Below are 12,778 nucleotides of genomic sequence, written 5' to 3'. Positions count from 1 at the left end.
GAAAATAGGAAACAGTGACTTCACATCTAAAGCTACAGAATCCATGAAAATATGAAAGAAAATAAATGATGATCTGAAAGGGAGGATGCTATAAACAGTGAGAACTTCTAAACAATATAAAATGGCTGGTGAGTAAAAGCCTGACGAACCTCAGAACCCACGTAAAAGCCGGATGCAGTTGCACACAGCTGCAATCCCATCATTCCTATAGCAGAATAAGAGGCAGAGAGACCAGAACCAGCCAGGTCAGTTACCCTAAAGTACACAATGTGCAGAAGAGAGAGCCCATCTCAGCAATGTGAGGGCAAAAACCAACTCCGGAGAGTTGCCCTGTGCCCTCCACTCAGACTGGCACAAGCGTGGCTGCTCACACTCAGTACGTCAAAGGAGCGAGAGAAATACAGCTGACAAGCTAACAAGCAGCGAGGACAACACTGAGGGAGGAATGAATCGCTACTGCAGAGACGCACCTGCATGTACCTTCTTTTCCACTCTGTCCAGCGTCTGCCGGCCACGCGCCTCTCGGCCCAGGAGGTCATGGTAGGCAATAGTCTGCCTGAGCTCTTCTTTCCTGGCCCTTCTCTCTTTCTCCCTGTCCCGGTCTTTGCCTCGACCATGAGCTTTCTCTGCGTCTTGCTCTCGGTGTCTCTCTTTCAGCTTGTCTTTCTCGCGGTCTTTCGCCTCTTTCCTCCTCTCCTTGAGCCTCTCCCGGTCTCTGTCCCCTCGAGGGTGCTCTGCAAAGGCTTGAAGGTCTCTCTCAGCGGCTCTCTCCTTGTGTCGGGCCTCTCGGTCTGGGTCCCTGCTCTTGTGTTCTCTGTGTTCCAGAAGGCCCAGCTCTGACTCCTTGTGCGCCTTCTTTTCCCTGAGTTTCTTATCCTCCTTGGGACTCCCTGATTGTACAGCCTGAAACACAACACAAGGGAGATCTTCCCTGACCATGAAAGCACACATGCACTGACTTCACTCTCTGGACAGGATGACTCATCTAAAACACTTTTTAAAAAATCACTGGCTGCAGCTGCTCTCTCAGTCCACCACGACAGGGATGGGAGGTGGATCTGAGTGAACATTCTTAGATACTCACTGGAGTCCTACTTAACATTTCTACAAAGATGCTATCTGGCAATCACCCCGTGTATCAAAGATGTTCACGTTTACTGACAAATCAAACCCGAAATGCCATCAATAAAATACAATCTATAGTAGAAAAATAATAAAGCTGTGTTTTAAGTCGTTGAGGCAAGAACCACCTGGTTACTACATAAAGACTAAAGCCAGCTGGGCATGGTGTACGCACCTTTAATTAGTCAAGGCACCCCAGAGGCAGAAGCAGGTGGATCTCCGTGAACTCAGGGTCAATCTGGTTTGTGTAAGTTTCAGGCCAGGCAGGGCTACATAGTGAGACCCTGTGTCAACAACAGCAAAGCCAGACATGGGTGTGATCCCAGCACTCAGGAGAATGGGACAGGAAGGTCACCGCCACTTCAACTCAAAGCTCGCCTGACTACAGAGTGAGTGAGACCCTGCTTGAAATTAATTAATAACACCTTTAGTGTAAACTTTCAGAAAGACTAAACCTCAACCACAATACTCATGCTGGTGAGGGTACCAGTGTGGGCTAACAAACAGCACACCTCAGCCCCAGAGCCATAACCCATAATAACCTCAGCCCCAGAGCCATAACCCATAATAGTTCCAGAAGTGAACACCTGGCTTCATCTGCCTGGTCACACTGTTTGAGAGCCCATGAAAGGTCTGTGAGTCCCAAACAGGTCTTTAAACTGTCTTTCCTTAGCACTCGGGAGGCAGAGGCAGGTGGATCTCTGTGAGTTCCAGGCCAGCCTCTATAACTACAGAGAAACCATGTTTCAAGGTCTTACCTTAAGGTGTCTTCTGAGGTCTTCTGCTTTCCAAGTATCCTCTCTGGTTCTTCTCTAAAAGGCAAAGTACAAAGTCAGAACTGTCAAGCCAGGCATGGTGACACACACCCACACCCACTCAGAAAGCTGACACAGGAGGGCTCTAAGTCCCAAGCCAGCTTAGGCTATACAAGGAGGCCCTAGGTGAAAAAAAGTAAAATAATAAATTTTGTGTTTTCATTATACTGTTTGTATCAAAACAATTAACTAGAAAACACTCGCTCCCCTACTGAAAACAGACAAGTTTACAGAAACATATGCAGGCAAAACACCCATACACATAATTTTAAAAATTAAACAAAAATTGCTGGAAAATATTTTTCTGTTAGGCCACAATAAACTCCCTCAACCCAAACACTGAGTACAGGGCTGAGTCAGGAATCCCTGCTGCTTCTGCTGTGTTTGCTGTTGCTGTAGTTTTCTTTCCAGCCCGGTCCCTCAGCTGGTTTGCCCCCAAATAAGCACACAGAGACAAATATTAATTTATTAACTGATGGCCGGCAGCTAGGGCTTCTTACCGGCTAGCTCTCTCTTAATCCCTAACCTATAACTACTAATCTATGTGTTTCTACATGGCCTTATCTTACCAGAGAATGCCTGCCACATCCTATCTTCCTGGTCTCTACGTGGCATCTTCTCGAGGTCTCTCTCTGCCTATCTTTCCCAGAATTCTCCTGGTCTCCTAGTCCTGACTATCCTCCTGCCTCTATTGGCCAAACAATGTTTTATTCACCAATCAATAAGAGAAACATATATACAGAAGGACACCCCCTATCAGCTGGCTCATCCTAGGCCAGAAGGATATGGTGTGACTACCAAAGAATGTGGCTCCCGCTTGACCTTCCTTGGGCTGTAAAGAAGGAATGTGACATTGTAGGAGAAAAGCCATAAGCAGATGCTCCCATTTAGGCATAGGAGAGGTCCCTCAGCATCAGTTCAGAGGCCAGAGTGTGAGATGTGAGTGGGTCCACCCAATGAGTCATCATGTACAAGCCCCAAAGCAGCATCTGCCTACTTGAGGCCCCAGATGTTAGAGGAGCAGAATTAAGCCATCTGAGTTGTGTGTGGCATCCAATTCCCAATCCATAGAATACAGGAGCAAAGTAAAAAAGATGACTGGGGGCTGGCAAGGTGGCTCAGAGCTTGGGAGCATGGGCTACTTGCTATTCCAGAGGCCCTGAGTTCAATTCCCCACAACCACATGGTGGCTCACAACCATCTATTGTGAGATCTGGTGCCATCTTCTGGCGTGTAGACATACATGCAGACAAAACACTGTATACATAGTAAATAAATAAGTCTTTTTTTTTTTTAAGATGATTGATGTTCTATCAATTAAATTCAAGGTGATTTTTTTATACAAAAATAGAAACCAGTAAGACTAGATACACAAATTTTCATTTAGCATCTAATACACATCAGATATAATACTGATTCAAATCCACTATTCGAATATCATAACGCTGTCAAGAAAGGTAATGGCGACTAGAGAAGTGGTCCAGCTGGTAAAGGACCTGCCTCAAAAGTGGGACGAACTGCCAGGGAGGCAGAGGCAGGCAGATCTCTGAATTGAAGCCAGCCTGGTCTACAGAGCCAGTTCCAAGGCAGCCAAGGCTACACAGAGAAGCCCTGTCGTATGAGGAAGTAAGCCCTAATTTTCAGAACTCGTGTTTAAAAGTCTGATATGACCCTGCTACCAGCTCACCTCCATCCCTGAAGTCGTCAGCCTCTTGGTTCAGACCCACTGTCCCCCTAGATCGTCCCAGAAAAGAAAATACCCCCAACACATAGTAATCAAAACACTACATGTACAGAACAAAGAAAGAATATTAAATGTGGCCAGTAAAAAAGGGCCAAGTCACATATAAAGGCAGGCCCGCTGTAGTAACACCTGACTTTCAATGGAGATTTTAAAAGTCAGGAAGGACTGAGGCAAACTCTGAGAGACCATGGGTGCCAGCCCAGACTACTCTACCCAGCAAAACTGTCAGTCACAATCCAATGAGAGAGAAAAGCATGTCATGATGAAAAAAAAAAAAAAATTAGCGTCCACCAATCCAGCTCTGTAGAAGTCACTAAAGGAAAACTACAGACTGAAGAAAAGGCCGACTACACCAGTCAGCCTTCCTACTGCTTCAACTCTTTAATATGGTTCCTCATGTTGTGGTGACCCCCATCCACAAAAATTATTTAGTTGTTACTTCATAACTGTAATTGATTCTACTGTTATGAATCACAATGTAAATATCTGATAGACAAGATATCTGATAGACAACTGCCAAAGAGGTTTCAACCCATAGGTTGAGAACCACTGGGCTACCCCAGAACAGTAAATCAAAGAACTTGGGGGTGGGGGCAACCCCACCACCACCACAACAACAAAATAACAGGAATAAACACTGCTCATTGACAACTCCCAAGATCAATAGTCTCAATCCCCCAATAAAAAGACACAGACTAGCAGACGGGATTAGAAAACAGGGTCCATATTTCTGCTGCATTCAAGGAACACACCTCACCCTGAAGGACAGACGTCACCGTAGAGTACAAGGATGGGAAAAGGTAGTCCAAGCAAATGGACCCAAGAAACAAGCAGGTGTAGCCACTTCAATATGTGACAAGATAGGTCTCAAGCCAAAAGTAATCAGAAGAGATAGGGACGGACAGTAGATACTCACCAAAAGGGGGGAAAATGGATATTGCAGTTCTAAACATTTATGCACCAAACACAAGGGCATCCAAGTTCATAAAAGAAACACTACCATGGTTAAAATCACATTATTGACCTTCACATAGTGATACTGGGTGACTTCAATGCTCCCCTCCCATCAATAGACAGCTCGTGCAGACAAAATGGAAACAGAGAAGTGCTAGAGTTAAATAGCATCCTAAGTCAAATGGACATAACAGGCATAAACAGAACTTTCCACCCAAACATGAAAGAGCGTACTTTCTTCTCAGCAGCTCATGGAACTTTCTCCAGGGCTGACCACGTATCATCAGAACACAAAGCAAGTCTCAACACGTACGAGAAATAACTGAAATAACACCCTGCAACCTATGTGGCCACCATGGATTAAGGTTGAATATCAACAACAACAGAAACGGCAGAAAGCAAACAAACCTCGTGGACACTGAAAAACTCACTAATGAATGAAAACTGAGTCAGGAAAGAAATTAAAAAGGAATTAAAAACTATTTAGCACTGAATGAAAATGAAAACAAGGCATACCCAAGCCTAAGGGGCACGATGAACAGGCGGGTTCATAGCACTAAGTGCTTCCATCAAAAAAAAAAAAAAAAAAAAAACTGGGCTTTATAGTGGTAACCGCATGATACACCTGACAGCTCCAGAAAAACAAGAAGCAAAGCCCAAAGGAGTAAATGGCAAGAAATAATTCAACTCGGTGCTGGAATCAAAGAAACAATAACAGCAACAGTAACTAATATAAAAACTAAGAGCTGGCTCTGAGAAAAATCAACGAACTGGACAAACTTCTACCCGTAAACCAAAAGATGCAAAGAGAAGATCCAAATTAACTAAAGCGGACATGAAAAGGGATCCATTAGTACAGACACTGAGGTCATTCATAGGACTTATCATAGGTAATTGACAGGATCATAAAGACATACTTTAAAAATCCGTATTCCACCAAGACATGGAATCCTTAACACAAATGGCCTACAAAGGCTAAAGTCAACAACCGTATCTACCGTAGACTCAAACGCTGCACCTTTCGGCCTTTTTGTTTGTTTGGTCCTGTTTTACACCATCTGCAAAGATGCCCAGTCCCCATAAAGGGCGCTGGAGGCCGGGAGTCCCGCGCCTTCCTTGAGCTGATTCTCAGCCACGCCTCTGGGTGAGTTCAGAAACTTCCCCCGTACACCGTAAACCGTAAACCGCGCCGGGAGCAGACCAGGGAGAAGCATCTGCAAAGCTAAGACCTCGACCCAAACTCGGCCTGCTGCTCTCTCCTCTCTTCGGGCCAAGGAAGAAACGCGGTCTCCACTGCGGCTAAAGCGTGTGGGAACCCGGGCGCCGGCCGGACCCCGCGGCACACCGACCTTCCCAGGCTCCATGGCTCCTCGAGGCCGGGGCAGCCGCGAGTCTTCGGCCCAGCAGGCGCGGGGCCCCCCGGGGAAGACGAACCCGCAGTGGCTCGGCTCCTGTGGCCTGGCCGGGGCCTACAGCGACGCGGCTCCCCGGGCAGCCAGGCGTCCCCGCCTCCTAGCAACCGGCCGAGCGCGCAGGCCCAGCATGCCCCGCGGCGTCCCCAGTGCGCCTGCGCGTCCCCGCCTCTCGCCGGCGGCTGGGGCAGCGGTGAGTTAACGGGTTTCCTCCCCGGATCTCGATGAGCTCATCCGTGGCGCCCACAGTTGACGACGGAAAGGTGGGAAGGAGGCGGAGGATGAGCTTTCTACTTGAACAAGGCTTTGCCTCTTACAGACCACACCCCACCGACTGCCTCCTAATAAAAAACCGTTTGCGGTCGGCTGTGTTGGTGCACGCCTTTCATCCTGTTACCATGGAAACAAAACAGGATGCTCTGAGTTCCAGGCCGTCTGCATAGAGATACACAGGAGGTATCTGGAAAGTAGCTGCTGAAAGGTTAGGGAGTGGACCGTGATAGGATAGCATTCTGAGCTCTTTATTTCTACAGCTCTTTCTGAGCCACGTGCCAGTGTAACCCAGCTTAGAATGATTTTATGACCTTTGGCTTGCTCTAGATGGGCACCAACCCAACTCCCTCCCATACAAAAAGTACTAACAGATACACTAAGCCTTTCAGATCTGCTTAAGATCTATTATTGCCTTCGTTTCCATTTATCAGACTTTTTTTTTTTTTTTTAGAGGGAAGGTAATCTTGGTGGCGGTGGTTGTGGCTTATTTTGCTTCAGGTCTCATAGCGACTTGTTTTACTGGGGTGCCCCGCCCCCGCCATGGCCAGAAAGAATAATAAGTTTTTACACATTGTTCACTGAGGCTGGTAGATAATCCGATGCCAAAGCCCGTTCTCGTAAACCTTATATCACACTACACCTACTAGGGAAATAGCTGATGGAAAGCACCACACATTGTTGACTATGAGACTGAATGGGAAATAAAGGCTCTACCCACCATATTAGAAAAGGTAATACAAGCCTCAAGCAGCCTCCTCCATTATCTACTGATAACTTGAGTGTAAATATATCCACTTTTCTCTCCTCTGGATCCCGCTAACCCATGCTTTATCACCCTCTAAAATTCAGTCACCCCGTTAAATCCTATGACCACTGATTGACGCTGTCAAATGCACACCTCCACCTAACTGTGAAAATAACCCCAGTTAATAAAACAAGTCAATGAAGGCTTCCTGCTGAAAGCAAGATAATTTTGCATAGCCAGTCACCGAGTATCCTCGTTGCCATGAGTAGGAGAGTGTCTTCATTCCCACCTGAGTTGGGACAGCTGTTTCAAAGTGAGGAGTATCAGTGGGTATGGTCATCTAAAGCCAAGAGTGTGACCACCAAATGGGTGGTCTTCACAACTCTACCAAGGTGCAGTGGAGTCTTCTAGAGCATAGCCCAAGTCCGGGACAGGAACAATGATTTCTGTGGCTAGGATGGTCTCTTCCTGGGAGCTACAGCTCCCTGGGAGGTGAAGTTTCCCTGAATCGGTTGTGATGCATCTGATTAGAGCGGCTGCAAATGTGACCACCCATGGAAGAGAAGCTGTTTGATTGCCATGCTCTGAAGCTTTGGTTGTTGTTGAACCTGGAATTGATTTAAGATCTTCAGCAGCCTGCCCTAGCCACGGCTGCGCAGCTCTGTTATAAACACACTTGGTTATTACTGAGCACTCACACCCTTTCCTAGTACACAGGTTCCACTCCTGAGAGGACAAGTCTGACATCAACAGGTCAACAGCCTATCCTGTCTTTTTTTATAGAGACAATGTGCTTACTCATAATGCCAGCTGGGAGGGGGGCTGAGATAGGAAGATTCTGAGTTAAGAGGCCAGGGTAGACTATATAGTGAGACCCTGCCTCAAACAAAACAACACACTGTAAGAGCACTCCCAACAGATATCTGAAAGAGAGGCCCAAGGGATGACAGTTGGTCAAGAAGCTCACAGCCAGGCTGACATTCTACCTTCATCGTTCAGGACCCACATGTAGACAGAGACAGAAGAGAGAGAGAGGCTGGATCCTGCAGAATTACTTATATCATCAGGCCTCACAGTACCTGAAGAGTTAAGTGGATTTTCACCTATAGAGGGCAACAGCACAATTATTTTCTTGGTATCTGATTTGTCAATCAATCACATATGTATTAAAACATCTTCCACATTTGCTTGTTCACTAAGAGATTCTGTGAATCCATTCTGATGAACTGATAGCTTACAGAGTGCTAGAAATAGAATACAAAACATATTCTCTCATGCATGCTGGCTCACGGGGAACAGTTAGAAGCCATCTCCCTTCCCATTTATTAAGAGCTTAACGGGGACCTCGGCACCACCTGAGAGCATGTCTGCTTTCCAATGTCTGGCCCACCCCAGATATTCAAACATCGGTTGTTTAGCCAGGACTCCATCTTCATTTAGGAATTCAAAGGGATCAGTCACTGTCACCGTGGGTGTAACCCAGAAATACATCTATATCATCCTAACCCCCAGCTTTGCAGGCTCAGTCTCTCTCCAGTCTTGCTCGCAATCAGTTACAGACAGACCAACGCCTGTTAATTTGCCCAAAGCAGGACTTCACAGCTCACATAAGCACTGCTCACTGACTAGGGCATTATGGGGAAGGGCTCATTGGAACTGCACGAAAAGGACTGGAAAGGGTGGGTCATTACTAACCTACTAACTATAACAAGCTGTGGGAAATAACACAGGGAGCTTTCCAAGAACCCTGCTCTATTTCAACCCAGGCTAGCTGAAAACATAAACTAGTACACCAGTCTGTATATGCAGAGACCCTAGACTCTTCTCACATTTATGTAACATGGTTCTGGAAGCCTTCAGTAACCCAGAGGAGACCCTAAAAAGCAGAGGGTCCAAACTGCCAAAGAAAAGAGACATTGGAACCTTAACATGGACTCACTCTCTTCCTAACTCAGGAACTCCTAGAGCTTCATGTAGTGGCGGTTTGGTTCAGTCTAAGGGAGCTGACCTAGCTTTGGGAAGAATGACCCCTGCTGTTGGTGTGGCAAACCAGGACACTTCAGCCAAGAGTCTGAAAAGCCAGGACACTTCAGCCAAGAGTCTGAAAAGCCGTCGGGTTATATACCTCCACTAGGGCCATGCTCGGTCTGTGAAGTGGGAGCCTCTACACACAAGAATGTGTGCCTTTACCTCATGACCAACGGCCAACCTCCACCCAAGCAGCCCACACCTACTCTCTGTACTTCTTTCAAAGAGCTCTTCTCCCTGGTGACCAAGCACTCGCGTGTATGAGCTTATGGGGCCGTTCTTTTCCAGACCACCACACATTCCTCGCTCTTGCTACCTAGCTGCTCCATTCCCCTCCTAGATGGGGCCATCTTGTCTGCATGTTTAGATTCATTTATTAACAACAACTCCCCCCCCCCCCGCCGTCTAGGGCCTCGGTGTCCTTCCATGGGGACAATTCTACATGCCTGACCAGTTTTCAGCCACAGTGTGGGATGCCTACGCTCCTGGAAGCTCACAGCCACTCCTGTCACAGTTGCCCTTAAGGACCCTAACGACTTTCCTCAGGTAACAGAATGGTTCACGGCCTTCCACTGACAAACTGGTTGCTAGTCTACCACATACATGCGGCTCTCCACAAGACAATCCTATCTTGGCATTAGAGAAGTCACATGTGATCATTGTTTTCTTTTTACTCTCATCTGTCTAGACTCTCCGTTCTTACTGCATCTGAATTACAGGGCCTCACTACATTGAGATTATGGGGAAGCTTAACAGGACTGTGTCACATCAGTGTCTTCAGGACACGGGGCCTACACTGACCCCAGGCACAAGGACAGACCCTTTCCAATTACTGCAAGGATATCAACTTGATTACGAAGAGCCCAGATACAAAACAACAACTCAGGGACTTCTTAGACACAGCAGGGTTTCGTAGAACTAGGGCTCTGCTGTTAAGCTTCCTAGCTAACCTCCTCTATCAGACCCTACAGGGATTAGAGGAAGGGCTGTGAGATTAGACCCTGAAAATAATAAAGGTACTGGGATTGCCGAAGCAGGCATTTACTTCTGCACCAGCACTGGGCTTCCCTGATCTTCCTAAACCCTCCTCTTTGTGTGCACATGAGTGACAGTGATTGGTACTGAGAATTCTAACCCAAAGTTAGGACCCTCTCAGGACTGGGTTGATTATCTTTCCAAGGTGGTATGGGGGTGGCACCCTGACTCGAGGCACAGAGAGTAGTGGCCCTCTTGGTTAGCAAGGCATCCAAATTAAGTGTGAGAAAGAAATATTAGCCTCCATTAAACCTGGCCAGACTTTAAATTCTGCCACCTTGCTGTCCCATCCTACCTAACCTAGTGGCCTTTCTACAGCATTCCTGTGTGGAGACAGTTGGCCTGCAGTAGTAGACCAGATCTGCAAGATTCCACGCTTTCTCAACCAGAGGTTACCTAGTTCACAGACGGTGGTAGTTTATGAAGGCTGGACACAGACTTTAGGGTGTGCAACAGTGAGCTTTACAAAAGTCATAATCTGGGCTCTTCAGGACAATTCCAGATAGATTTAGCTCCATAACCCTAAGTAAGGTACTCAAATATTTGCTAGCTCTAGTAGATTTTGTCTGGGTTGACTAAGAAAATTCCCTGCTAAAATAGAAAGAGTGTCAGAAGTAGCCACTGTTTTACAGGATACGCCACTCCCTGCTTTTTGGCCCCTAAGGGTTAAAAATGGTTGGGCTTTTCATTTTCCAATATCACTCAAGGAGTAAGTGAAGCTCTTGGACTTAAATATTACCTCTATGCTACCTGACACCTTCAATCTCGTGAAAAAAATTAAAGGGTCTAATCTGACTCATCAAGCACATGCACACTTTCATCCCAACTGCACATTCAAATCCTGAGTGCTCCTGAGTCCACCACTGATTGTAGCCCTTCTGAAATTCTTTATGGTAGGTCCTTTTCTTATGCAATCCTCTTACGAGACTGAGAGGCTCGTTACCCGTATCCAAATGTTATATCACTGGGACAGGCTTTCAAACCCATCACTGGCTACCAGGATAAGTATAGCTCCCAAATGTAATCTCACCTTTTTAAGATCACTCCAGAAACTCAGGACTGGGTCTACCTTAAAAGTCATGCACAGAATAAAACACCAGAAGTCCTACTCACACCTCCAACTACAGTCAAATTAAAGGGCTGTCCTTATAGGTTCATGCCCAGAGTCCTACCTTCTATTCCTGTGTGGCTCTTGGATATCCATTTTTTTTTTTCCTAACGAGACCCACGTGAAAGTCAACCTCTAAAGATCTCACAGTCTGTCACAGTCTTAACAATGATTAGAAGTCCAAAGTTTAAAGTCTCTGAGACTCATGGAAATCTCTTAACTGTAACCCCCTATAAATCAAAATCAAAAGGCAGATCGCATACTTTCAACACACAGTGGCGTTACCGTTCCAAAAGGGAGGAAAGGGAGCACCGTGAGGAAACACTGGACAAAAGCAAGACCCAAAACCATTTCGGTAAACTCCAAATCCTGCGTCTCCATGGCTGATGTCAAAACGCTCTTTCGACCTCCAACCCCTTTTCCACCCCGTTAGCAGCTCCCCTAGGCAGGTGTCCCACAGCTTGGGCGTCTCCAACACTTTTGGGTCTTCACGGCTCTCAGGTTACCATTCAGGGTCACCCCTGACACACGCCTGGACTCGGTAGCTTTCTTCATCTGCAGAGGAAGAATCTGATGCCACATCCTCTCTCTTGTATTCTTGGCTCTAAAGCCAGAACCAGGTGGCTGAAGATGCCAAGTTCTTCAGCTTGATGGGGCTGGGACTCGGCCACTCCTCCAGCTACATTTGCATCAGCCCTTTCCTTAGGTCCCTTTCACAAGCTCTCTCTATTCCACTTAGCGTCAAGGCTTTCTTTTTGCTTCTTACATGCCTGAGCATGGGCTAAGCTCCACCACACTTCCTGATGCACCTCTTTTCTCGAAAAGTACATTCTGCACTTCTCTCTACCCAGCTTTCTCCTTCCTATTATAGACCTACACAAGGGTGATTGCTAATAACCACATGACATAGTCAATGCTAGACTGTCTGGAAATCCCCTCTGCAACTGTCGCTAATCCAGAACTCTTCAGATTTAGCCTCAGGCAGATTTTTAGGACAAGGGCAAAAGAAAAAAAAAAGCAGACACATTCTTTGCCAAAATATCACAAGAATGGTCTGTAGGCCACTTATTAATATTCTTTTCTTCTTGAACTTCTTGAGCTGGGTCACTATAGTGCAAATCACCCACAGCACCTACCAGGATGGCCCATTAGGCCCCACTTAAAGTATCCAGCCCCTTTTCTGGTCCAATGTCCCAAAGTCTTTCATATTCCTCCAACAAACAGTATGGTCAGGCCTGTCATAGCAATACTCCAGTCCCTGGTATCATCTTATGTTCTAATTAGGGTTTCTATTGCTGTGATGAAACACCATGACCAAAGGCAACTTGGGGAGGAGAGTTGTCTACTTTGTTTACACTTCACATCACAAAGGAAGTCAGGGTAGGAACTCAAACCGCGCAGGAACCTGGAAGTAAGTGCTGTTGCAGAACCCATGCAGGTGGGTGATGTCTACTGGCTTGCTCCTCATGGCTTGGTCAGCCTGCTTTCTTATAGAACTGAGGACCACCAGCCCAGGGGTAGCGCCACCCACAATTGGCTGGG

General features: G+C 46.6%; 1 protein-coding gene across 1 annotated transcript in view; it reads right to left on the bottom strand.

The window, feature by feature from the left end:
• Nucleotides 1-6,082, bottom strand: part of Dync2i1 (dynein 2 intermediate chain 1) — a 41,112-nt gene extending 35,030 nt beyond the window's left edge. The window contains exons 1-3 of the mRNA XM_051177834.1: nucleotides 5,985-6,082; nucleotides 1,881-1,934; nucleotides 471-903 (exon numbers count right to left, since the gene is read on the bottom strand). Of these exons, the coding sequence (XP_051033791.1) occupies nucleotides 471-903; nucleotides 1,881-1,934; nucleotides 5,985-5,999 (502 nt within the window). The 5' untranslated portion in view covers nucleotides 6,000-6,082. The remainder of the gene's footprint in view (nucleotides 1-470; nucleotides 904-1,880; nucleotides 1,935-5,984) is intronic.
• Between the last annotated feature and the right edge of the window lie 6,696 nt (nucleotides 6,083-12,778).

Source organism: Phodopus roborovskii, unplaced genomic scaffold (genome assembly GCF_943737965.1).
Source record: "Phodopus roborovskii unplaced genomic scaffold, PHOROB, whole genome shotgun sequence".
Lineage (NCBI taxonomy): Eukaryota > Metazoa > Chordata > Mammalia > Rodentia > Cricetidae > Phodopus > Phodopus roborovskii.
The sequence above is the reverse complement of the archived record's forward strand: the minus strand, read 5'-3'. Positions and strand labels throughout refer to the sequence as shown.